The 27,412-nt window shown below is 33.7% G+C and overlaps 2 protein-coding genes across 3 annotated transcripts; one reads left to right on the top strand and one right to left on the bottom strand.

Moving 5' to 3' along the window:
- Positions 1-8,483: 8,483 nt before the first annotated feature.
- On the top strand, positions 8,484-10,533 carry LOC130970615 (uncharacterized). 2 transcript variants are annotated; one of them, XM_057896748.1, is made up of 4 exons: positions 8,484-8,981; positions 9,262-9,468; positions 9,795-9,942; positions 10,305-10,533. In XM_057896748.1, the coding sequence occupies exons 1-3, from the start codon at positions 8,508-8,510 to the stop codon at positions 9,936-9,938; spliced, it is 825 nt and encodes a 274-aa protein (XP_057752731.1). In that variant the 5' UTR covers positions 8,484-8,507; the 3' UTR covers positions 9,939-9,942; positions 10,305-10,533. The 2 variants fall into 2 exon arrangements, with proteins under 2 accessions (XP_057752731.1, XP_057752730.1); XM_057896747.1 differs by lacking the exon at positions 10,305-10,533 and having other exon boundaries at positions 9,795-10,020.
- LOC130970614 (polyamine oxidase 1-like) lies at positions 10,490-14,722 on the bottom strand. Its single transcript, XM_057896745.1, has 10 exons — positions 14,607-14,722; positions 14,255-14,504; positions 13,989-14,126; positions 13,764-13,816; positions 13,389-13,543; positions 12,308-12,451; positions 11,712-11,861; positions 11,053-11,307; positions 10,824-10,905; positions 10,490-10,726 (listed from the first exon to the last, which is right to left on the bottom strand). Exons 1-10 carry the CDS (start codon positions 14,656-14,658, stop codon positions 10,515-10,517), a joined length of 1,491 nt encoding a protein of 496 aa, XP_057752728.1. The 5' UTR covers positions 14,659-14,722; the 3' UTR covers positions 10,490-10,514.
- Positions 14,723-27,412: the final 12,690 nt, after the last annotated feature.

Genomic DNA, 27,412 nt, shown 5'->3' with positions numbered 1-27,412 from the left:
TAAAAAAAATTAAATTTTCTTAAAATTTTTTTACTAAAAAATAATTGGTTGATTTCCAAATTTTGTCAAAGTAAACAAAATTACTGACATGACATCATTAGAAGGAGAAATATGGCTTAAACACAATATTAAAAAACTTAGGTATCAACTTTTATATAATAAGAATATATTTTTCTTATTTTCTGTATGAGCTATTTTTCAAAGTTAAAAACCAGTCTTCTTTTTTTCCTCTGTGAAATAACAATTTCTTGCCAAAGAGAAATTAAGAACACTGCGTTTATTAGAACACATTATTACTTCTGTTTCAACTTTTTGTCCCCAAGTTATTGAATTTTCCTGACAACAATGACAATGTTATTTAATAATTTCCACTGCAAGTTAAGAACACCGGACATTTGACATTACTTAATAGCAGGCAGCAGAGTGGCATTGTTTATTGTTAAAGCATAGTTTGCAAATAATAATAATCAGCATAATAAATTAAAATCAAAGAACTCTTCCTTTTCTTCCAAGTGCAGTCATCAATCAATAAACAATGGGTTATGCTAGGTAACTAATGATTTTCTTGAACAACATAAACAACGTGTCCTAAAATTGACCCAATTCAAGTAAAACATACTACATTTTAAATTACTCACCTAAATCTTAATATTAGAATAACCATCCGCACACCTAATGAATTGAACATCTGAACACCTAGTGAATTAAACATCCGATATATCCATTGTTCACATTATTTAATATTTTCATTGTCTACCTATACTTTTCCATAAAGAATTTACTTTGGCTAGTGAACCGTAGGACAGAAAAATTAATTTGATTAAATACATAAAACAATGGCAATTGTCTTGGATAGTTTTCTTCTTATAGAAAATTAATTGTTAATAGATACATCTTAGCCTGCACATTCTTGACCTTAGCTTGTCTTGTGTATCTGTGAAGGTTCAATTTTGAAACCTTTCCAATTCCATGGAATTAGTATAAGTTTATTGTGTTGCATGGGAGTTCATTAAGAGTGTGAACATACATAAAACTCAGAGAATTGAGAAATTAAATATACTTTCTGTCTATGGAGCTTAAGGGCAACATCAATTAAAAAGATGGCCTTAGTTTTACCAGTGTTCCTTGTTCTTTGCTTGATTATTTATGACCTTCCCTATAGCAATGCTTGATTATTTATGACCATCATTAGTGAAACTCAAGTCATTAAGGCATTTAGACTTGAGTATAAACTCCTGAATTCATTGGATCACTAGAGAATTTGCAATATTTGAACTTCTCAGGTACTGACTTTGTTGGCAAAATTCCTCCAAATTTTAGAAATCTTTCGCACTTGAAATTTCTTGATATGAGCTTTTCAAGCTTAGATGTTGAAAATCTACAGTGTGACAGGTCTTACCTCTTTAGAACACCTTGCCTTGGATGGAATTGACCTTTTTTCGGTAGGAACTGAGTTGGTTAGTGCTATAAGTATAAACCATGTATCCTCTTTAGTTGAGTTGCATCTTTCTCATTGTAAGATGTTTGGTCCTATTCCATCTGTTCCTTCTATCCACTTTACTTCACTTGCTGTCATAGACCTTAGCTCTAACAACTTGTTAAGAATACCTGATTGGCTTGTTAATATAGCCAGCCTACAACATATTGATAGGAGATTTAATGCCTTGCATGGAAGAATACCACTTGATTTTGGACAGTTCCCAAATTTATTGTCTTTTAAATGGTAATTATTTGACAGCAAGCTGCTTTGACTTCTTTGCAAGAAGATGGATAAAGATTCAAGTGTTTGATTTAGCAGCTAATGCATTATATGGGAGGCTTCCATCTTCTATTGGAAACTTGACTTGTCTAAAAATTCTATTGAGGGTGATATTCCTAGTTCCATTGGTGAACTCTGCAAGTTGACATTGTTGAAACAATCAAGAGGCAGCGCAACACGAAATCAATCTGAATATCTTGATGTAGCCAGCAACTGTTTGACATGAGAGATAACTACTAGAAAATGTTGTTGAACTCAACCTTGGTCATAATATGCTTAAAGGGCGGATGCATTGCAAAATCTAACCTCCTTGACACATTTAGATGTTTCTTACAATGAGTTGACAGGCATGGTCACTAAAGCTCATTTTTCAAACCTACATAAGCAGTCAGTTCTAATTGGATTCCAACTCTGGAATGTTGATATGCATTCATGTATTGATCATAATATGTCTAACTTGATTTTTGTGTCTCTCTCACATAAGCGGCAGGCCTAACAACGCTATTTCCTCTCCTGAGATTAGTAAGCCTAGCCCAAATCTCCTCCACTTCAAGCCCTGCATCTACAGCAAAGGATATGGCATCCCTGTTTATCAAAGAAGTAATGCGCCTTCATGGTTTTCCATTGACCGGGATAAGGTGTTTATGAGTGCCATTTGGTCAGAGATCTTCAAGCAAGCTAGAACCTCTTTGAAGATGTCTCTGACCGGGATAAGGACAAGGTGGCACTTCGAGGGGGGGTATTGTGACAAATTCCAACAGCCAAGAAGTTTAGAGAAATTACTCCTTTTAAGTATCCATATAGAAGAAGAGGAATAAGATAACCTCTGTGAATTAGCCTCTCGATATACTCCTTCACTGTGTTAGGACTATTACATTGATACTCCCTCGTCAGTGATTTCTCTCATGGGGGGTTGTTTATTTCACTATCATGGATCAAGTTGTTTATAACTTATGAAGCCTGAGGTCTGAGTTAATCATGGGCATGGCCAAATTAAAGTAAGAATCATTATCAAAGATATTACATCTTTGGTTTCATGTGTAATTCAAATTTCAATTATTTACTCTGATTCCATCTTATATACATGTATTCTTCTATTTATGTTTGTGGCTCTGTTTTGTACCTTCTTGCTGTACGATGTTATACATGTAAATAGTGCTAATAGTCTTAATTATTAACAATGAATTGATATGATGTCATGACTGTTGTAAAACAACTAAATAAATAAGTAAGATATAATAAATATAAAATAAAGGTGTAAATAGAAGACTCTAATATTGATATTTATTAATATAATTATCTTATAAAAGTAATTAATATATTTGATAGTATTATATATGTAGTAACTTATACTCAAGAGAGAAGAAAAAGAATTTTTGTACGAGAGAAGCTAAGAATATTTTTTTTATATATTGCTTGTGTCTAATATCCCTCACATGGCTTCTCTATTTATAAGCATATGAGGTTTGCTTTTTCAACTTAATTTATTATTGGAAATTGAATTCAACCGTCTATATTAATGGGCATTCAATTTAACCTTATCACAACACTCCCCCTTGCATGGCCATTTAGGAATATGCCTCATTAAAATCTTACTAAAGAAAAACCTAGTGGAAAAAAACCTTAGTGAAGGAAAAAGAGTACAATATCCTTTGTGACGGGGACTGTCTCATTAAAAACCTTGTCAAGAAAAATCCAATGGGAAAAAAAATCTGACCAAGGAAAAAAGAGTACAGTCTCCCCCTCTTGTCGACATCATTTAATGTCTCAAAATCGGCGCATTCCAATCTCATGTACCAATCTTTCAAAGGAGGATTTTGCGAGTGACTTTGTGAATAAATCTGCCAGATTGTTACTTGAGCGGATCTGTTGGACATCAATTGTCCCTTGATTTTGAAGATCATGAGTGAAGAAGAATTTGGGAGAAATATGCTTTGTTCTATCACCTTTGATGTATCCGCCTTTAAGTTGAGCAATGCATGCTGTATTATCTTCAAACAGGATAGTTTGAGCTATCTTATGATTAGTCAGTCCACGTGATGACAGAATATATTGAATCAGACTCCTCAGCCAAAAACACTCGCGACTAGTTTCATGAATTGCCAGTATTTTAGCATGATTCGAGGAGGTTGCTGCTATCGTCTGTTTCGTGGACCTCCATGATATAGCTGTACCACCATATGTGAATAGGTATCCTGTTTGAGATCTTCCTTTATGTGGATCAGACAAGTATCCGGCATCTGCATAGCCAACTAGTTGTGACATGGATCCATAGGGATAAAACAATCCCATATCAACCGTTCCATGAGATATCGAAAGATTTGCTTGATTCCACTCCAATGTCTTCTGGTTGGAGAGGAACTATACCTTGCTAGTAAATTCACAGCAAATGATATATCAAGTCTTGTATTATTAGCAAGATATATTAGCGCTCCAATGGCACTAAGATATGGTACTTCAGGACCAAGGATATCTTCATTTTCTTCTTTATGATGGAATTGATCCTTCTCCACATCCAAAGATCTTACGATCATTGGGGTACTTAAGGGATGTGACTTATCCATATAAAATCTCTTCAAGATCTTTTCTGTGTATGTTGTTTGATGAATAAAGATCCCATTTTTTATATGCTCGATCTGCAGGCCGAGACAAAATTTAGTCATTCCAAGATCTTTCATCTCAAACTCTTCTTTTAGAGTTTTTATTATTGTTGGAATCTCTTCAGGAGTCCCAATGATATTTAAATCATCAACGTACACAGCAATAATAATGAATTCAGATGTAGTTTTCTTTATGAAAACACATGGACAGATATTATTATTCTTGAATCCATTTTTGGCCAGATACTCAGTAAGACGATTATAACACATTCGTCAAGATTGCTTCAAACTATATAAAGATCTTTGCAATTTGACTGAGTATAATCCTTGCGAATATTCATTGGATGGTTTAGATATCTTTAGTCCTTCAGGAACTTTCATATAGATATCCCGATCTAATGAGCTGTATAAGTAGGCTATTGCCACATCCATTAAATGCATATGCAGTTTATGATATGCAGATAAACTGACCAAATAACGCAATGTTATCGCATCCACTACAGGGGAATACGTTTCTTCATAATCTATACTGGGCCTTTGTGAAAAATCTTGTGCCACAAGTCGGGCTTTATAGCGCACAACTTCATTTTTCTCATTTCGTTTTCTCACAAATACCCATCGGTATCCAACAGGTTTTACATCTTCAGGTGTACGGACTACAGGTCAAAAAACTTCACGTTTTGCAAGTGAGTCTAATTCAGCCTTCATGGCTGCTTCCCATTTTGGCCAATTATTTCTTTGTCGACATTCTTCGACTGATCTTGGCTCAAGATCCTTATTTTAATGCATGATATTCAATGCCACATTATATGCAAATATTTCATTGACAATTGTCTTATTTCGGTCCCATTTCTCTCTTGTAAAGACATAATTTATCGAGATCTCATCATTTTCACAATTTTCAGGTACCTGAACATCTTCTAGCATTAACACTATATCAGAATTTTGGACAACTGCAGGTGTCTCTACTATGTCTTTTTCAACAGGAATATTATTTACCTCTTTTCTCTTTCGAGGATTTTTGTCTTTGGAACCGACAGGCCTGCCACGCTTCTGGCATGAATTTGCTTCAGTGGCTACTTGTCCTATTGGGACATCAATTCGGATTGGGACATTTTTCGCTGGTATATAAGATTTAGTTATCCTCTTTGTATCGGAAAATGCATCAGGCAAATCATTTGCTATTCTTTGCAAATGTATAATCTTTTGAACTTCCAGTTCACATTGCCCTGATCGAGGATTTAAATGCATCAACGATGATGCACTCCAGTTAAGCTCCTTTTTAGGAAGCTTATTCTCTCCCCCTAATGTTGGAAATTTTGATTCATCAAAATGACAATCTGCAAACCGGGTTTTAAATACATCTCCAATTTGTATCTCAAGATACCTCACTATAGAGGGAGAATCATATCCAACATATATCCCCAATTTTCTTTGGGGTCCCATTTTGGTGCGATTAGGTGGTGCAATGAGAACATATATCGCACACCCAAATATTCTTAAATGAAAAATATTTGGCTGCTGGCCAAAAGCTAATTGCATAGGAGAGAACTGATGGTAACTCATTGGCCTCAAACGAATAAGTGCTGCGACATGTAAAACAGCATGCCCCCAAACCGAGGTTGGGAGATTTGTTCTCATAAGTAAGGGTCTAGCAATTAATTGGAGGCGTTTAATAAGTGATTCTGCTTACCCATTTTGTGTGTGAACATAAGCTACTGGATGTTCAACACTTATTCCATTAGCCATACAATAAGCATCAAAAGCTTGAGAAGTAAATTCACCAGCATTATCAAGACGAATTGCTTTGATTGAATTTTCTGGAAATTGTGCTTTTAATCGAATAATTTGAGCCAGTAATCTCGCAAACGCCAGGTTGCGAGAAGATAATAAACACACATGTGACCATCCCAAAGATGCGTCTATTAGGACCATAAAATATCTAAAAGATCCACATGGTGGATGAATAGGTCCACATATATCACCTTGAAAGCTCAACAAGTTTCTTCGAGACTTGGTAGACAATAGTGCATTATTTATTATGAATTTTGTTCCTCCAGGAAACAAAATTATAGCTCTTCCGGAGCCTTCTATCACATTACCTGAGCCAATAATAGTATTAGCACATTCTTCTTTTGGCACCAGATGGGTAAAATATATATCATTTTTGAGAATAGTGTGCGAACTTGCACTATCCGTAAGGCATACATCTTAATTACATATCATTGACATTCTCTTCAAAGACAAATAATAATAAAATAAGTAGCATGTACAGTTGAACTGAATACTTTATCGGAATTATTTTTCTAAGAAATACTCCACATAAAATAATGTCATATACTAAAATTTTATTTTAAAACATGACACATTTAATGATTTCAAAAGTCATAAACATTAATATTTCATTATTTATATACATCATATTTGAAACTCAAATAAAAAAAACTTAACAATAAGTACTTTACATTATTTATTTACATGGATACTTAACAGTCTCACATATTAAACTATTCCATCATTGTTCAAATGACCAATATTTCCTTCAGGATCCTCAAAGAAATCAGATACATCATAATGAGTGGTGGAATTTTCAGCATCATTTGAAACGAAATTCGATTCTTTTTCCTTGTCGTCCTTTTTCAGGAATGCCTGGTAAAGATCGACTAGGTGCCTTGGGGTACGGCAGGTACGTGACCAATGGCCCTTTCCACCACAACGGAAATACTTATCCTCTGTTGATTTATTCTGCCCGATATTTCTTTCTTTATCCCACTTCTGGTGAGATCATCTCTTTTGAATATAATTCATTTTCCTTCCATAATTTTTCTTATTATTAAAACATTGTCATTTACCTCTTCTGGGGTAATTTGCCGCATTTACTTCAGGAAATGGGGCGGCGCCAGCTGGGCGCGCTTCATGATTTTTCAAGAGCAACTCATTATTGCGTTCAGCAACAAGAAGACAAGAAATTAACTCAGAATATTTTTTAAACCCTTTTTCTCGATACTGCTGCTGCAGGAGCAGACTCGAGGCATGGAAGGTTGAGAAAGTTTTCTCCAACATATCATGATCAGTTATCTTTTCTCCACATAATTTCATTCGTGAGGTGATTCGAAATATTACAGAATTATATTTATTTATAGATTTAAAATCTTGTAGACGCAAGTGCGTCCATTCATATCGAACTTGAGGAAGTATCACCGTTTTCTGATGATTATACCTTTCTTCAAGATCTTTCCAAAGATCTGCAGGATCTTTTAATGTGAGATATTCATTTTTCAGTCCCTCGTCAAGATGACGACGAAGAAAAATCATGGCTTTGGCTTTATCCTTCTGGGATGCATTATTTTCAGCCTTAATGGTATCTTCAAGATCCATTGAATCAAGATGGATTTCAACATCTAATATCCATGATAAATAATTATTTTCAGATATATCAAGAGCATTGAATTCAAGATGAGAGAGCTTTGACATAATAAAAAAATTTTACCCGAGTCTTCCGAAAAATTTGATCAGAGTCTCGTGCTGATAACGTGTTTTAAAACAACTAAATAAATAAGTAAGATATAATAAATATAAAATAAAAGTGTAAATAGAAGACTCTAATATTAATATTTACTAATATAATTATCTTATAAAAGTAATTAATATATTTGATAGTATTATATATGTAATAACATAACTCGAGAAAAAAAAAAAGAATTTTTGTAGGAGAGAAGCTAAGAATATTTCTTTATATATTGTTTGTGTCCAATATTCCTCATATAGCCTCTCTATTTATGAGCATATAAGATTTGCTTTTTCAACTTAATTCATTATTGGAAATGGAATTCAACCGTCTATATTAATGAGCATTCAATTTAACCTTATCACAACAATGACAACTTATCTCTTTTCAAAAGAATAATTGTAAATTTTCAAGTTTTCTATCATTTTTAACACGACTCTTTTCTGATACTTTTTAAATAGTTAAACTGAAGTAGGTATAATTTCATTCAATGCCCTTACAATTTACGGGATATTCATTTTAACCCCTAAATTTATAAAATTTTCAAACTGATCCAAAAGAATTTTAAATTTTAAGATTGACCACAAAAGGATAGTAATTTATCCTGAGAACAATATCAGAAAATGAGCGACAGCAAAAAATGGCGAATGCGCTAAAGAGTAGTGGTGGAGCTGTTCTGCTCTCATCACTCTCCTCCTTCTTCTCAGCTACATCTTCAACTCACCGCTCCCTCATTTCCAACGCCACGCGCTTCCGTCGCAACCAGTTCCCTCTTTTCTCCATTTCTTCATCATCATCAGTAACAAGAAGATGGAGCAGAACCCCATCTGGGTTCCCTTCATTTTGCACACTTTCTTCTTCTTCTTCTTCTGAAACAGTGGCGGAACCCACAACGGCATCCAATGATGGTAATGGTGAAGGCACTGAGAAGAACGATAATAATAGTGCTAAAGATGCGGCGGGGTTACTTGATATAAGGGTTGGTCAAATTGTGAAAGCGTGGAAGCATGAAGAAGCTGATTCTCTTTATGTGGAAGAGGTTGATATTGGTGAGCCTGAACCCAGAATCATATGTAGTGGTCTTGTCAACTATGTCCCTCTTGAACAACTTCAGGTGCTTCTTTTTTTATATATTATATCAAAGAGGATTATACCAAAAAAAAAAAAAAGAGGATTTAGTTGATAGTGTACATAATTCTGATTGTAAGTTCTGCACATATATATTTTATGTTGTGCAATATATGATGAGGGATTACGGTTTTTTGACTGGTCAAGTTAGTTGATTTCTTTGCGGCAATATTGCAGAAATAGATTGGAAATAGGGAATTAGTGACTTCGGTGTCCCATTTGTGTTTTTGCTATACAAATTAACAAATGGGATGGTGCCTATGCAGGGCAAAAAGGTTATTGTTCTTTCAAATCTGAAACCAAGGAATATGCGTGGTGTCAAGTCTTGTGGAATGCTCATGGCTGCTTCTGATGCAAAGCATGAGAATGTTGAACTTCTGTTCCCTCCGGAGGATGCAATCCTTGGTGAAAGAATATGGTTCGGATCAGAGGATGAAAAGGATAATCAACCTGCTGCTGGCACTCCCAATCAGGCAATATATCTTACTTGCTTAATTAGTATGATTAACTAGCTGACCACTGAAGTTATAGAATTTGGATAATATGTGCTTATATAAATAAAACCTCTGACTTATGGTTATACCCTTACATATATTGTATAGGAAGTTCACTGTGAAAATGTTTCAAAACAATGAATCTGATGTCCAAGGAAATACAGACTGAGCTTTAGGAAGAACACCAATAACTCAAGCAGATATAGTTTTTCTCACATATTTCATATATAGATGAATTGTAGAGAAGGAGCGATTGATTAGTTATGTCACTAGTTATTATTGTTCTATCTTGTGTGAACCTGCAGATTCAAAAGAAGAAGATATGGGAAACAGTGCAGCCTCATCTAAAGACAGATGATTCTTGTGTTGCAATGCTGGGGGTGGATATCATGCGTACATCTGCAGGTTCAGTGGCATGCCAATCATTGAAGAATGCAAATATCTCCTAATAAGGTTTGGGAATTTCTTACTATACACAGCTGGTAATTTCGTTCAACATAGCATAGCTATCTGCTATGGAAGTAAGTCATTCTTTTGTCTAGAACTATGACAAATTGATGATATTACCGTTTTGAGAACTTGTAATTGCAAAATTAGTTTTTGTTTTACTTTGGGGACGAACTTTTACTTTTTGGAGCATCACACACCTACTGAAGTATGCCTAAATTACGACTTTGAGATTAGTAGAATGGATTCACAACTTTGGTGGTCAAATTACGAGTACTAGCATGGAGGAGTAGCATTCTGCGATGTCTTGTGCACTGTGCAGTTAGCCATGACTCCCTGTATTTTGATGCTATTATTACTGTTGCCAGAACCAATTGCGTTTAGGTGGTGGATACATTTGTGCCATGGCCGAAGAAATGGGATGTTTGTTTGTGCATACTATTCTGAATTCGTTGATCACCCCTACCAATGGCACCAAGGGATTGAACTGTCCTTGGACCAACAACCACCAAGTCGTGATTCTGGTTAGCCATGCTTCTTCCATCATCTACATGGGGTTTCTCTGCAGGTTCATCTAGTCATAATATGGCTTCTGTGATCCCACGTTTGCCACCGAGATATAACTGTGTTGGAATGTCGCATTTGTGGAGATTTGAGACCGTGTCTGATTGTGACATTGTTAATGACTCTGTTAGTGCTAGCAATGGCTCTTGTAATTGAGTTTGGCTCCCATCTTCTGTTTCCTTCTCCTTTCTCATTTCTTCTAATACCGCTCTGCTGGTGTCAATACCTGTTAAGCAATTGACATCCACAACTGTAATTGTTATTGCTATTGCAATTATCAATTACATTTTCATGAATATCAAAGTAAAGTTTGGGAGTCTTACCTGCGAGGTATGCACCATGTACGTAGCCATTAAATCTTTCACTCGTATGCTCTCCAGTAAAGAAAATGCGGCCTACTGGGGCCTGGAGCACACCCATACAAGGCAAATAAACACAATGGGAAACTCAGGTATATTTTCGATAGAAATTGATAACAGAATGCAATCAGAACCCGGGAATAGTCAGAATTGCAATATATATGATGAAGCGTATTTAACGCAGTAAGCAAACCTTGATATCGTAGAAAACTTGGGGATTAGAGATAATAGGATAGTTACTATAGCTTCCACGTTGGAACCTGTTATTCCACCAGCGTGGAACAAGTATATCTATGGCATCAGGTATGTCTGGCCCAAACATATCCCTCAGTACCACCATAGCTTCTCTCAAAGTGTCTGTATCAGGTTGAGCTTCCACACGTTTAGATTCCCCATTTGTCAATGTCACAACCAAGATATTGGAACCAGGGTATGCGCTCTCCATGTGCTGGTCATAAAGCGGCAAATCAGAAGATTGTTCAAAAAGATAATCTGCAAATAAACTCTATGAAGCTCAGTAGTTAAACCACTCCAAATTTAGAACGAACTATTGACATGGATTACGTCTCTTGATAAAGGAGTGACATGATTTTCTGCAGAAACTTTGATTTCAAAGGTAGTGAGGACCCTATATATAATGTAAATTAGCCTTGTCAACTAAAGTAGTCTATAACTAACCAACTAATAATTAACCTAGCTATATACCGTTACATATAACAAGGAGTTGTTAAAATATAAATTACAAGCGTTTAAACTTTAAAGTTTCCTTGTTCGACCAACTGAATAGCAGAAGATGGTTATCGGGTGAGAAACAAAATAGACAAAAAGAATTGAGAAACATTTCAAACGAACCTGCCAAAATGTGTAGTAGCCTCTCCGATCGTGTGCATAGATGAAAAATTCCTTTTCGGGACAACCTGGCCAGAACTTATATGGAAATTGCAGAAAGATTTTTGTGTAAACCATAACTTCACATTTCGTGATGGCTTCCGATTTCCATCTCTGTCAATTTTTTTATCATTTGTTATGGACATAGACATACATATTGTTTTACAAAACTGAAAGCACTAAATATTAACTTATATTGCCATAGCATAAAAAATACTGATAAAAAATGAGTGGTGGTGTTTAGAATTAGTTGAGTATACAAAATAAATTTCTTGATATTATCAACACACACAGGAGAGTGATCAAAGGAATCACATGAGTTGGTTAATGAAGAGCTTTAAACCGTTAGATCTAACTAAAATATTTGAATTAATTTTGATATAATTATTGGTACAAAAAATTGATACAAACATTAAATTATACATTGTCATATTAATAAAGACGAAGCCAATTTATTACTATTAAATTCAAGTGAGATGTTCACATAACATAAGTTCACGTCAATGCGATCATGCAATAAAAAGAGAAATGCTTGTCTAATATGGTAAGACGAGACATACGGGCAAGGGTGGATTGAAGGAAATGAAGTCGCTTTGCAGAACGCCGATGCTAACGGAAAGAACTACGTAATTAGCTTCGTAAAAGCGACCATCCTCTGTCACCACTCTAACCCCACTTCTCGATTGCTGTATTCCCCTGACGACCTGCACAATATCCACGCAAAGACGTCATGAAGCATTATTACCGTCCAAAATGCCACTTGAAAGAAAAAACGAAGTCCCCAAAAGTCCAAAATCAAAAGTCAAATACAGCCAAAAATCAAACTTAGGTAATGCATGTTTCCTGAGCTGATCCATTAGTTTCTTATCTTTGATGAAAAACGTTTTGTTCTGGTTTCTCATGCAAGTTGGGACATAGACAAAAATGAAGTCCAGTGCCCACGATATTAATTGAGATGACATAATAGCATATACACACAATTGGACTTTGGGACCTATTATTTATGAGATGCTAAACGCTCTCAAAGATAGAAATTGGAGGTTAGTATTAAGTGAGGAGAGAGGTAAATTAAGATCGTTGGATATATTATATCAATGATTCAAATTAGGATTATGCAATAAAAGCTTTACTTTTTAGTAATTTTATGTGATTAATTTAATAATATATATATATATTGAATGATATAAGATTCATAAAAATATACAGTGAAATGATTATAAAAAGATGAACTTGAAAGTAGTCCGATCCATGCAAACAAATAACGATTTTCAGCTTCTCCTGTTATGGCATGCATAGGACTATTTGCAGAATGAATATTCTGACACAAATAATTGTACCATGTGTACTCCAGTAATAGGGGGAGAGATTATTGCATAGCACACTTAATTAGTGTTTTATAAGAATTTGTATTTTTTATTTTTAATTTTATAATATTAAAAAGATATTTATTAAAAAGATATTATAAAGAATTAAGAATAAATAAATGATTACGAATGTTTGTAAAACACGTATTATGGTTTAATTAGTTAGGAGTATATATGACAATTTCCCCGATCGATTGGGTTCATTCTAAAGGTGGATTCCGGGAATAACTGAGAACGAGAGTACAGTTCATGAGCTCATTATTAGAGATAGAGCAACCTGGTTGAGTTTGAGACGATTGTCCAAAATTCTACCCTCTGATGTATGGAGGAAATCTTCTGCCATTTTGTATAGCAAATATTCATACCCTCTTTCATCCGCCACCAAATATTCCCTCTCCCCAAATTCTGTGAAGGTAGATATTGGTTCCACCTCTGCACTCAAAATATTCACCTTTATCAGTAGTTATTCTTACTTTCACAACAGGCAAATAAATTTAAAACCCGTTGCTTGTTTAGCAAGAAACAACATGTTATTAGTTTATTACAAGAAGATAAAATTATTGGCCAATAATTATCTTTATTCTTGCTTCAAATAACAGTTAAAATTTTCAAATGTCGAAAGTGACATGGAATCTGTAAATGTTAACCGAACCTGCCATTTCAAAATCATGGAGGATGAAATCAATGGCCAGCTCAATTGGCGTCCTAAAACGAATCAAAAACCGAAAAAAGGGAAAGAAAAAGAATAATCTCAAGATCAAAATATATCAAATGGAAATAATTAGATGCTTGACGTTAATTATTACAATCCTAATTTCAGAACAAATTAACTGTTCACCCAAGCTTCAACGTGAAAACGACTAGCAATTGCACTTACGAAGGTGGTTCCGTAACTTTGGACGTGGAGCTATGATGGCCACCGCTTTCCGCTTCCTGGTTCCTCAAGTTCTGAATCGCCGAGTCCACGGCTTTTTGGTACGAGTCGGTAGCGATTCCACTCGGAAATATCTTCCCACTGCAACTCGTTACGGTTAAATCAGGTAGTTAAAGAACAACAGAGCAACTACGTGAGACGGTGAAAGTGCACAGTGGCGCACAATAGATATAAATGGCGCAAAATAAGAAATAATTAAATATATGAACCTGCGATCGTAGATGTTGTATCGCGCATTGCTGTAGTCGGAGAAGAAGGTTCGGAGGCCTGATTTGGCGGCTAGCTCCCAAACAGGATTCGACTCTTTACCGCCGACGCCGGCAATCCATCCGGCGCCGAGCTCGACGGAGACGCCACCGAAGGTTTCCTTCCGGATTCTGCCGCCGATTCGGTCGGAAGCTTCGAGGATCAAGAGGTCGTGGATGCCGTTCTCAGCTAGCACCTTGGCGGCTGAAATACCTTAATCCCGGAACAGAAGAAACAAATAAAAAAGAAGAAAAATTAGTGAAATTGAAGATTGGTGGGATATGTCAAGAGGAATGGCGGTGGAGGTAATCACACCAGAGACGCCGGCACCGACAATGATAACGGAGGAGGGAGAGTGAGAGTCCATGTAGAGAGAGAGAGAGAGAGTAGCAGAATAACGGAGTCCACAAGTGTGTGAATAACTGAATGCGAGCTTCTGTTAGTTTGGCATAACAACCATAACTAGCGGGAGTCCTTTATATAGTTTTTTTTTTAATTAATATATGAGATATTTTGTTAAATATATTAAATTATGAAAGATGCTAGTAGATTATTAAAATTTATTTTTTTATTATCAGTTAGTCATTATTGATTAAAAATATTAGAATAAGACCTGTCAGAAAGGTAAATTAATTCAATAAACGTCTATATTTAAATAAAATATTTAATCAAGTCTAACCAAGTTGTTATAATAACTTTTTCAAATCATGCACTTTCTTTTTTTTCTTCTAAATTTGCGCACGCAGATTCTTCTTCTTTTAAATTTGTGCACGCTCCTTCTCCTCCTCGAATGTTGTGTTTTATTCTTTTTCTTTTTCTTTTTCGTTATCGTCATCACCAATAACATCAATGTTTTGCAAACATTTTTATTAGTTCTAATTTTCCCTGATGCCATTATTAAATAATTTCTGTTCATTTCTTAATTTGTTTTGGGTCATCTGTGTATTAATTGAGGTTCAGTTAATGCTACTGATAAGTATTGACAAAATTTTTTATTCCTTAAGTAATTTTCGTTCATTTTTTAGTTTAATTGAGGTTCATTTAGATCTGAAAATGAATTTGATGTATTTTTATTAATGATTGAGTTTTTTTTACTGCTTATTTAAATCTGAACTAATTAAATAGAATAGAGTGAAATCTAATGCAATTGAATAAAGTGATAATGAATAATTTCATTCTTCTTCGAATTCATTTCTGGATCCAAATGAACGTCAATTAAACTAAGAAATGAACCGAAATTATTTAAGTAATAAAGCTTTTGATCAATATTTATTCGGTGAACCTCAATTAACACACAAATGAATCAAAATTAGTTCAATTTTGAACAAACAGTCAAAAAGACTCAATCATCAACAAAAACACACACAATTTATTTCTGGATTCAAATGAATCTCAATTAAACTAAGAAATAAACCGAAATTAGTTAAGGAATAAAAAAATTGGTCAATACTTATCAGCAGCATCAAGTGAACCTCGATTAATTCACAAATGAATCGAAATAAACTAAAAAATGAACCGAATTTATTTAATGATGGCACCAGAAAAAATCAGAACCAATAAAGATGTTAGCAAAATGTTGGTGTTGTTGACGATGAGAAGAAGAAGAACCTACTGCGCAAATTTGAAAGAAGAAGAAGAATAAAAAGGAGGAGGAGGAGGAGGAGGAGGAGGAGGAGGAGGATCGGAGGAGGAGGAGGAGGATATGTTTTGCGTTATTGAAATGTGTGTGTGTATATGCTGGTGTAATGAAAATGGTTTTTGTTGAGTTTGGGCCAACTTGGTTGGATTTGCTTGCCAAAAATATTTAGATTAGTAGTTGGACTAAAATTAATTATATTATATAATGTATTATAATAAGTGTTATATTATTTAGAGATTGATTAAATAATATGTAAACTAATATTAAGTTTGAATTGTTTTATATTAAAAATATTTTGCAGAATATTTATTTGATAATTTGTATATAATTCTATATAATTATTACTAAAATGTATATAAACTAAAATATAATTTATTATTTAAAAAATTTGAATTTATTTATTTTTAAAAAAAGCATAGGCTTTTTATATTAGAATTATATAGTACAAAATTACATCTTCATTTGTTATTTTTATTTTTATATTTGCTTTATTTATCATATTTTGTCTTCTCATATGGTGTTTTTTGGATTGCAAATAATTAAAGAAAAAATTAAAAATAAATAAAAATGAGAAATACTAAAAATATAAATTAATTTTATAATTATGATATATTTTAATATATCTAATAAGGAGATGTGCCAAATTTAAACTTATTTTGATTTAGAAAAGTGAATGAGAATAAAAAATACCCAAAATATAAATATAAAATTATGAATTAATTTTATATTCATGATATATTTGTATAACTTGTAAAATTTTATTATTTGTAATTGAAATATTTATAATTATTATTATGACATTTTTAATATATATTTATTACAGTTAATTAGTATTTATGTTTTAATTGAATAATAATAGATAAAAAAATTTAATTATTTTAAAATTTTTTATTAAAAGATAATTGGTTGATTTTCAAATTTTGTCAAGTAAGTAAAATTATTGACATGGAATCATTAGAAAAAAAATATAGCTTACACACAATATAGAATAACTTAAATATTAACTTTTATATAATAAGAATAAATAGATGGGATAAAGTATATTTTTATATTAGAAAAGTATAAGTAGACTACAATTTTTTTCTTGTTTTAAAATAAATAAAAAAATAATTTAAATTTCTTTGAGAATTTCAATTCTCACTTTTTTTTCATTTACAAATCAAATAAAAAAATCTGATTTTGAAATTAATTCTCATACCGAATAAGCTCAATGTGTTAAATGTCAAAAATATTTCTATTTATAATTGATTATTCGAATTTTGTTCAATATCTATTTAGTTCTTTTTCTTCACTTTGTTAAGGACAAAATTGTAAAAAAAAAAATTAACTCATATAACAGAAATATTAACTCATAGAATTGAATCTCAAATAGAAATAAATTTCATTCTTAAATAAAATAGAATTCTTTTCTCATATTTAAATAGTTTTCAAATGAGCTCTAAAAAATATAGACTAAAAAAATTGAGTTGATGACTAAATGATAACCAAAAATAATAAATTAATTAAATTCTGATAACATTTTTATTAAATTATTTAAAAAATAATATGTGTATATAAAAAATCAATAATTATATTTATGTATAAATATATGTATAATTTAATTTATTTTTAATATTTTTTATACTAATAATTAATTTTAATATACACTTAATATAATTAAATTATTTAACTATCTTAGTGTGAATATCCTAAAGGAAAATATTACTCAAAGAATGGTAGATAACTAGATATATTATATCTCTAAAAGAATTTAAATTGTGGCTAGTTTTAATAATTTAAAAAAAATTAAAATAATATTTTAATAGAATAAAATAAACTTATTTCTAAATAAATAAGTACCAAAAAGGCATAATTTAATACAAGTGTGAATAAATATGTCAACTTAAAAGATAATGTTTGGTATGGCTAATTAAGCAGAGGTAGTTAATATAGTTGAATTGCATGATAAGCAAATAAAAGAATTTGGCGCATGAATAGTAGAATATTAACCGGTAGGACTAGGAAATAGGAATTTTGCTAGATATGATGGTAGAGGGCAACTAGACAATGGTTTTTGAGGCAATATGTCTTTTTCTACAACTTTGTTGATAACTATACCAGGGGAAAAGGGCCATGTGAGTTTCATAGATGATTATCAATGTGAAGTTGTATCGTCACATGTTATTGAAACTCTTTTTGCCGTATGGTCTTTTATTAATTAAAGTTTTATAGTTGGTCTATAAGCTTTAACGTTTGTATCGTGTTGAAAATGTGTTGACCTGAAAATAAAGCTTAGGGGACATGCCAACTAAAAAAGCAGAAGAAATTATGGGGGCTTCCAGATCCTCAGTTAGTGCCAGTTGAGGTTAGTTCAGTTGGTTGGGTTAGGTACCTTAATTTTCCCCTTCTTCTTAGGGTTTGGATTCGAGCCCTATAAACTACATGAACTAGTCTCTTATTCTGTCCCCTAGAAACTAGTTGAACTAAATTTCCACATTTCCACATTGTCACATTACCAAGGGTTCACCAACAGGATTTATTGTTTTTACCCGTATTTTTAATCATTAATTCGATTCTTTTAATCTAATAATATATTTTAGTCTACACTTTTAAATTTTGATACTTAATTAATAAAAAATAATAAATTTAAATAGTCTTCTAACATTTTTCATAAAAAAATTTGAATTCTGGTTAAAGATTAACGTATTTAGTGATTGTGATGAAAATTGATTGATGTATTATTTTTAAAGCGTTAGAAGACACTCATAGAATAAGTTCTATGTTAAAATAGAAAGAGACATTTTTTTGTCCGCATATGAAAGAAAAAGAAAATAACAAATGAGAAAAAAAAAAGCCAAATTAATTCGCATAATTCCTATCTAAACATATAAAATGATCAAGTTTATTTCACATGTTTTTCTACATTTGAGATAGTATTTTTAGCTATAAGATCAATTACATGTAATTGATTATTTTTTGAATTAACTCCGCCTATGTTACACTTGCGGTACATAGCCGGTCCCAAGCCTGGATAAAGGAGGAGGGTTGTGTTAGGTCTTCGGCAACCCACATAAAAATATAGCCGAACCCCCATGACATGAATCAAAGACATTATTGCGCTAAAGCTAGGTCGTTGCCCGGAAGCAACGCGCCGTATGGCTCGAGTACGGTGTCGAAGCAAGAGCCGCTGCATCGGTGCCCGGATGTAGTGTTAAATGAGCAAGGATTCTCGCGTTTTCGTGAACGGACGAGGGTAAATAAGCTAGTTCACAAAGGAAAAGGTAAAGGTCGAAGTGACAGAAGGTTGAGATTTGGGACATGGAACATAGGCACTCTAACAGGAAAGTCCATGGAGGTGGTGGACACCATGACAAGGAGGAAGATTAACATTATGTGCCTACAAGAAACGAAATGGGTTGGTGCAAAGGTTAGGGAGTTGGATATTTCTGGTTTCAAACTTTGGTATACAGGAAAGGTGAAGAATAGGAATGGGGTTGGAATAATTGTGGATAAGCAGTGGAAGAAGGACGTAGTGGATGTCAAGAGGGTGGGAGATCGGATCATCTCTATCAAACTTGTGGTGGAGGGAGGTGCTTTCCATGTGATTAGCGCCTATGCACCGCAAGTAGGTTCGGACGAACAACACAAGATAAGGTTTTGGGAGGATCTAGAGAGTTTGGTTCAAGGCATACCTTTGGGAGATAAGATTTTCTTAGGAGGAGATTTAAATGGCCATGTTGGTAGAGAAGTGACTGGATATGGGAGTATTCACGGAGGCCATGGTTTCGGGGTGATCAATGCCGAGGGTAAAACTATTTTGGACTTTTTCTCAACTTTTGATCTTCTCATCGCAAATACATGTTTTAAAAAGAGAGACGAACATCTTATAACCTATAAGAGTGGCATGACAAGCTCTCAAATCGACTTCTTCTTGTTGAGGAGAGTCGACCGGAAATTTTGCATTAACTGTAAAATTATCCCGGGAGAGAGTTTGACAACACAACATAGGGTGCTCGTCATGGATTTTCACGTTGAGCAAAAGTTGAGGAAAAGACATCATACGAAGAACCCAAGGACGAGGTGGTGGCGGATGAAAGGTGAGGAACAAAGAAGCTTCCTAAGACGAGTAGGAGAAGAGGCAAAGTGGGATGGGAATGGAAGCGCGGAAGAGATTTGGAGGGAGATGGCAGAAGTTATTAGAAGAACAGCAAAAGAAAGTTTTGGTGAATCTAAAGAAATAGGACCAAGAGACAAGGAGTCCTGGTGGTGGAATGCGAGTATACAAGAAAAGATAAAGATAAAAAAGGGAATGCTTTAAAGAGTGGTCTTTATGCCGCAATGCAGATAACTGGGAAAAATATAAGGCGACTAAGAAAGAGACAAAAGTGGCTATAAGTGAAGCAAGAACAAGAGCATATGAGGGTCTCTACCAGTCTTTGGGCACGAAAGAAGGAGAAAAAGGTATATATAGAATCGCAAAGAGTCGGGAAAGAAGAACGAGAGATTTGGATCAGGTTAAGTGCATAAAGGATAAGGATGGAGAGGTGTTGGCTCAAGAGGAGAAGATTAATGAAAGGTGGAAGAGCTACTTCTACGAGTTATTTAATGAGGGACAGAAGACTCTTCCGAGCCTTGGTCGATTATGCACAAGGGAAGAAGATCAAAACTTTGACTACTATCGAAGGATTCGAGACTTCGAGGTAAAAGAGGCTCTAAAGCAGATGAAAAATGGCAGGGCAGTAGGACCTGATAATATCCCGATTGAGGTTTGGAATGGTCTTGGAGGAAAAGGCATCAACTGGTTAACCAAGCTTTTTAATGAGATTTTAAGGTCAAAGAAGATGCATGATGAGTGGATAAAGAGCACCTTGGTACCTATCTACAAGAATAACGGGGATATACAAAGTTGCGAAAACTATAGAGGGATTAAGCTTATGAGTCATACTATGAAGTTATGGGAAAGGGTGATAGAACGGAGGTTGAGAAGAGAGACACAAGTAACAGAGAACTAATTTGGATTTATGCCAGACAGATCTACCACTGAAGCGATATACCTATTAAGAAGGATGATGGAGAGGTATCGTAGTAATAAAAGGGATCTGCACATGGTGTTTATTGATTTGGAAAAAGCGTATGATAGGGTATCAAGGGAGGTCTTATGGAAGGTTTTAGAAAAGAGGAGAGTAAGGATCGCATATATTCGGGCAATTAAAGACATGTATGATGGGGCCACAACTAGTGTGAAGACTCAAGGTGGTGTGACAGAGGAATTTCCTATTGGTATAGGATTACACCAGGGATCATCCTTAAGTCCATACCTTTTCACATTAGTCTTGGAAGTACTCACAGAGCACATCCAAGAGCCTGTGCCATGGTGCATGCTTTTTGCCGATGATATCGTCCTTATGGGAGAGTCAAGGAAAGACCTAAATAAGAAGTTGGAGTTATGGAGAAAAGTTCTAGAAGTGTATGGTCTGCGCATAAGCCGTAACAAGACGGAATATATGGAATGTAAGTTCAGTCTGAGAAGGGAAAACTCCAATATAGAGGTGAAGATTGGAGAAAACATCCTACAAAAAGTTAAAAGTTTTAAATATCTTGGGTGCATCATACAGGATAATGGAGAGATTGAACAGGATGTAAATCATAGGATCCAAGCAGGTTGGTCAAAATGGCGGAGTGCATCTGGTTTTATATGCGACAAAAAAGTGCATTTAAAACTTAAAGGTAAATTCTATCGTACCGCTATAAGACCGGCTATGCTGTATGGTACGGAGTGTTGGGCGGCTAAAGGGGAGCACGAACATAAGCTGAGTGTGGCAGAGATGAAGATGTTGAGATGGATGAGTGGTCATACGCGATTGGATAAAATAAGGAATGAAGATATAAGGGAGAGAGTTGGAGTAGCTAGCACCCATTGTGGAAAAGATGGTTGAATCGTGTCTCAGGTGGTTTGGACATGTGGGAAGAAGACCGATAGAACATCCAGTCAGGAGGGTGGATGAGATGGAAGATGGACAAAGAGCGAAAGGCAGAGGAAGACCTAAGAAGACCATCCGTGAGGTGGTCAAACGAGATCTACATGTAAACGGTCTCTCTGTAGACATGATACATGACAGAGTACAATGGCGTCGTTTGATTCATGTAGCCGACCCCACTTAGTGGGACAATGTTTTGTTGTTGTTGTTGTTGATTATTTTTTGAATTAAGGAGATACAAGTTTTTTAATTTTAATTCAGAATCTCTTAAATTTTTTTGACAAGATCTTTTCTCAGAATAATATTATCAAACTTCTTTCCACGCACCATATAAAAAGCTTTTAAACAATTTATCTCACAAAAAACACAGCAAAAAACACATTTTTAAATAAAGATTAAACCCCTCTAAATAACATAAAGTTCAGTCTAAAAAACACTAATATTTTCTAACTTTCTAGAGCAATTATTATTATTATTATTATTATTATTATTATTATTATTATAACATCGGGAAACAGACTTAATATATGTGTTAATTAACCAACTTCAATCATATATTTCAATGGTAGCATAATAGCATATCATCATGTCCTCTTTTATTCGATTACGGAAATTGACAGAACTCTGTAGCTTGTAAAGAGTGATCTTGGTTTATATATATACCTGTCTTTATTGAAATTTAATTGTATATAATAATAATTTTTGTTCCTATTTTTGAGCTACTTGTTAATGTGATTATTGGAATGTTGAAGATGAGGTAGGTATTTCAAATTGCAAATGAAAACCCCATGAGAAATCAGTTATAATCTACGAAAAAGCATTATATTATCAGATATATATGCCTTATCCGATCCGTATAGGATATAGGTATATGTTACCATCATGTTCTATTATTATTAGTAATTTTTCAGTGCATTACGTAATCTTAATCTTGCACAAATCTGCCCATTGGAACCAAGAGAGGAATAATTTTTAATTTTGTTTTCATCATAAACGTAACGAATTTCATCTTTGTGTTGCATACATATTCTTAAGTTCTAACCCCAAAATTCTATATCGGAAAAGAGGGATATGATACTCAATTAGCTTCTACTAAACAAGGGTAGTAATTATCGGAAAGAAAAGGAAGAAAAAGAAAAAAAAAATTAAGAACAGTAGTTGGGAATATCACAGTACGAAATAGCTAGTGATTACTGATGACCCAAGAAAGAAAAAGAGCACCAACAAAGGAATAGGTTCTTGTTCCAAGTCAAAATCTCAGTAAGTATAGATTCCTATAGCAGAATAAATATCTCCCAAAATGCTAAAATAATGGACATTTATCTAAATAGATTAAATGAGAAGCGAAAAAATAAGTTAAAAGTTATGTCTTGCCTGAACAGTAGTGTAAGATAATAAATTTATCCGTAATACAAATGAGGATATTTAGATGGATAAGTAAATAAATATATATGAATAAAATAAAGAATGAAGATATAAGAAAAAAAAGGTCAGAATAATAACTATCTTTAAAAAAATAATAGAATTTTATCTTAGTAGTTTGAATACGTAAGAAAAAAATCAAAATATTTAGTTAGGAAGATAAAGCAGATAAAAAATAGACATATTGTATAAGGTAAAAAAAAAAAACTAAAAGATTATATATACGAACATAATATATAATAAGACATAATAACGTTATTTATTTCATGTAGCTGATCCTATCTAATGGAATATGATTGCTGTCGTTGTTATATATATATATATATATAAAATAAGACTTAAATTTTCAATCAATTATTTTTTACATTGGAGTGAAAATGATGTCTTTTGTGTTTATGGACGGTAAGAATATTAATCTCAAATGTGACACTAAATACATTATTTGATTTAGCGTGTAAAAATTGAATCTTTTAAATTTTGAAAAAAAAAATACAAAAATAGACCATATAATGTTTGAACTTTAAAATAAAAAAATAACAAAAAAAAACGGACAATCTAATTTAATATTAACCAATTTTTAAAAATCTTCATACAAAATAATCAGATAGTCATACCAAAAATAAACCTTACATAGTCAATATAGTTAAATTGCACACACCCTTATCCATAATAAAAAAATTGAGCCTCAACCAAACCATCACTAATAAGCTTAGAAATAAAAATATTTGAAAAACAATAAAAATTAGTTAAAATTAGTGAAAAATATATTTTTTAAATTTATTAATTATTTTTAAAATAAATATATAATTTTAAATATTATATATATAATTATCAATATTAAATTAAATAAAATAATTTTAAAAAATTTTGGTCGTTCTAACATTACATTACTGGCTTAAAAATCCTTATGGTACATGCATATTGTGTGATTATGATTGTGCTCAAGTTTTCTCGTTCAGACCCTACATCGATCAGGTTTCAATATATGATTCTTGTGTCACTTATTGGTTCGTGAATATCATTCTAAGTGGCTCTTAGCTTATTGTGTGAGTGAAAGCGATTTCATTATTCTCGGCGATGTTACTTTCACACGATCTATTTCCCAAAGCCATGATGCCACCAATGAAAATAATGAAGAACAAATCATATTCAATTGGACCTTTTTCTTTTCCTTTTAGGAAAGTTCCTATGAAGGATTGAAATTCCTAGAGCATGAGCCGCAAAACGAAGGGAATGTGCAAATTAAAAGGGTTGTTGTCAAGATCAATTATGATCAATCTCCCTCAATTGAAGTGACTTCTAAGTTCTTCTAACAGTTCCCCCAATAAGTCCATCACTTTCATGAAATAGATGATAGCCCCCCCAACTACTGGAGTTGGAAAATAAAGCACTATAATAATCAATTTGGTAATATGATTTTTTCAATGTTTGCAATGATGGCTACAAAGGCTGTTGTAGAAAAAACGAGCATGCTTTGCACATTATATTCCAGCCGTATAATGCATAGTAGGATTAGTAGCATAGTGTATAAGTGTGTATAACTCCCTCCCCATTCTAATAAGTATTCATTTTAAGAAGAATGTATATATTTTTTATAATGTTTTATTTTTAGTATTTGATAAAAATTAGCTTTTATATCATAAAAAAATATATAAGAGATATGCACACAAAAAATAGTACTAATATTATTTCATATAAAAAAAATTAGTGTATATACCGTGACATATAGAAAAAATTGTAGTTAGCAAAATTGTTAGAGTATTATTGGTTTTATTTGTTTTTTGAGCGTACATTTGGTTCTTAGAACAGGATAAGAGTGTGAAGATATCAGATTCTCTATGATAAAGAAGAGAAGATGAGAATCTGAGAGAAAGTAAGAGAAAACATCTTAAATATTTCTGGTCTTGTAATTATTGTATTTTGAAGACTCCCGACAATGAATGTGTAAAGTGCTGGCTTCTGAAATATATCTCTTCCATGAGTTGAAACTTTTAGGCTTGAATTCATAGGTATGGGCATTGATTTCGCGTCTTACATCCTGCTTTGGCCAGCAGTTCTTTGATGTATTTCATTTGGCAAAGTATCATCACATTATCATTGTTTATTACTACCTCAATTTTTAAGAAGTAGTTCATTTTTTCCAATTTTTTTAACGATAACACAGAATTTAGTTGGCTAATCAATGCTGTAATTCCTTATTGAGAGCTCCCTGTGACTAGGATATCGTCCACATAGACTAGGACATAAGTTGTTGAAATGTTGTGAACTTTGTGAAGAGTGGTATGTCTAATTTGGTGTTGTCAAAACCAAACTTGTTGAGGGTGAGTTTTAGTTTATTGAACCATGCTCGGGGCGCTTACTTTAATTTATAGAGTGATCTTTAGAGTTTGCACATATGGTGAGGAGTGGTAGCTGAGGTGAAGCCTTTAGGTTGGGTCATGAATATTGTTTATTCGAGGTATCCATTCAAAAAGGCGTTGTTGAAGTCGAACTATCTTATTTCCCATCCCTTTGCCAATGCAAAGCTTAGCATAACTCGAATAGTGGGAGGTCTAACTACCGGAAGTTAATGCCCTCTTTTTGGTGAAATTCTTTGACCACAAGTCTTGCCTTGTATTTTTGGATTGTGCCATTTGGATGCCTATTAGTTCAAAAAACCCACTTGTTGCCAATGGTGGGTGCTATGTTGGGGGTGGTTTAGGCACTAATCGCCATGTTTGGTTTCTCCTAAGGGCCTCATACTCTTCCTCCATTGCTCACTCTTCAATGCTTGGTCTACTGTTTGAGGTATGTTTTGAGTGAGATCAAGATCGACTCCTTGAAGTATTGCTATATATGTTTTGGGTTTGAAAATCCCAGACTTGCTGCGAGTTTGCATGGGATGTTGATTTGTTGTAGTTGTTGGGGGTGCAGAGAGCACTGTCTTAATGCGTGCTTGCTCATGAGCACCTGCAATTGAAAAAACTACACTAGTAGAGAGATTAGTAGCAGAGACAATAGAATCATGATTAATAGATATTGAGAAAAGTAATCCAGATAATGGTTCAGATATATCATTAATTAAATTAGAAGTGTCATTCAATGTATACAATGCAGTATGAGATGAGTGTGTGGTAAGGTAAGAAGTGTGTGAGTGATTGGTGTTGGGTATTGGGTATTGGATCTGCTTCTGTAGTTGACGTTAAGTCAGTGTTTGATGAAGCAATTGGAAGGAGGTTACTGCTTTGAATTGATGAATTTACTATTGTATCTACTGTTATACTTACTGAGATGCTTGAGGATATGGTTGTTGCTGGAATGTGGACTGGAATGGGTCGAGGTAGTGGGTAAAGGTGAGTTGAGGTTAAAAGATTGGGTAAGGGTGGTAATTGGGTAAAGGCTGAAGCATTAGTTGTTAGATTATAAAGGTTGGTCTGAGTAGTTGGGTTGTTCTGTGTAGTCGGTGAAGAGTTCATTGTAAGGGAATTCAAACTCATTAAGAATTATATTTCTGGAGATGATTTGCTTTTCATTTGGTAATAGACATTTGTAATCTTTGTGGTTGGGGGCATAGCCAAGAAGATGGATATTTGTGATCTATAGTCAAATTTATGAGTATTGTAAGGTCTGAGTCTGAGGAGGGGGTAACAAGTGCAATCAAAGGGCTTCACGAGGCTATAATTTGGTTTAGTATTGGTGAGAGTTTCAAGTGGTGTTTTGTTGTTAAGGGTTAGGGTTGGTAGTCTATTCATGAGATAGGTGGCAGTGAGGGTTGATTCATCCCAAAAGGTGAAAGGCAAATTGGCTTGAGCTAGTAGTGCAAGAGAAGTCTTAGTGATGTGTCTGTGTTTTCGTTCTACTGTGCTACTTTGCTAGTGAGTGTAAGGGCATGTGAGCCTATGTTGGATCCATTTTGTCGCAAGAAATTGTGTTAATGCTGATGATAGATACTCTCCTCTACTATTGGTCTATATGGCTTTCATTTCAGTCCAATTTTGAGTTTTACTACTACTTTATATTGCTGAAAAGCCTCAAATACTTAACCTTTGATTTTGAGGAGATATGTATAAGTGTATCTTGTACTTGCATCGATGAAACAGATATAAAACCTGCAGTCTGTAACC

The sequence above is a fragment of the Arachis stenosperma genome, chromosome 3 (genome assembly GCF_014773155.1).
Source record: "Arachis stenosperma cultivar V10309 chromosome 3, arast.V10309.gnm1.PFL2, whole genome shotgun sequence".
In the NCBI taxonomy this organism is placed as follows: Eukaryota; Viridiplantae; Streptophyta; class Magnoliopsida; order Fabales; family Fabaceae; genus Arachis; species Arachis stenosperma.
Note: the sequence above shows the minus strand (reverse complement) of the source record. Positions and strands in the feature narration are given on the sequence as shown.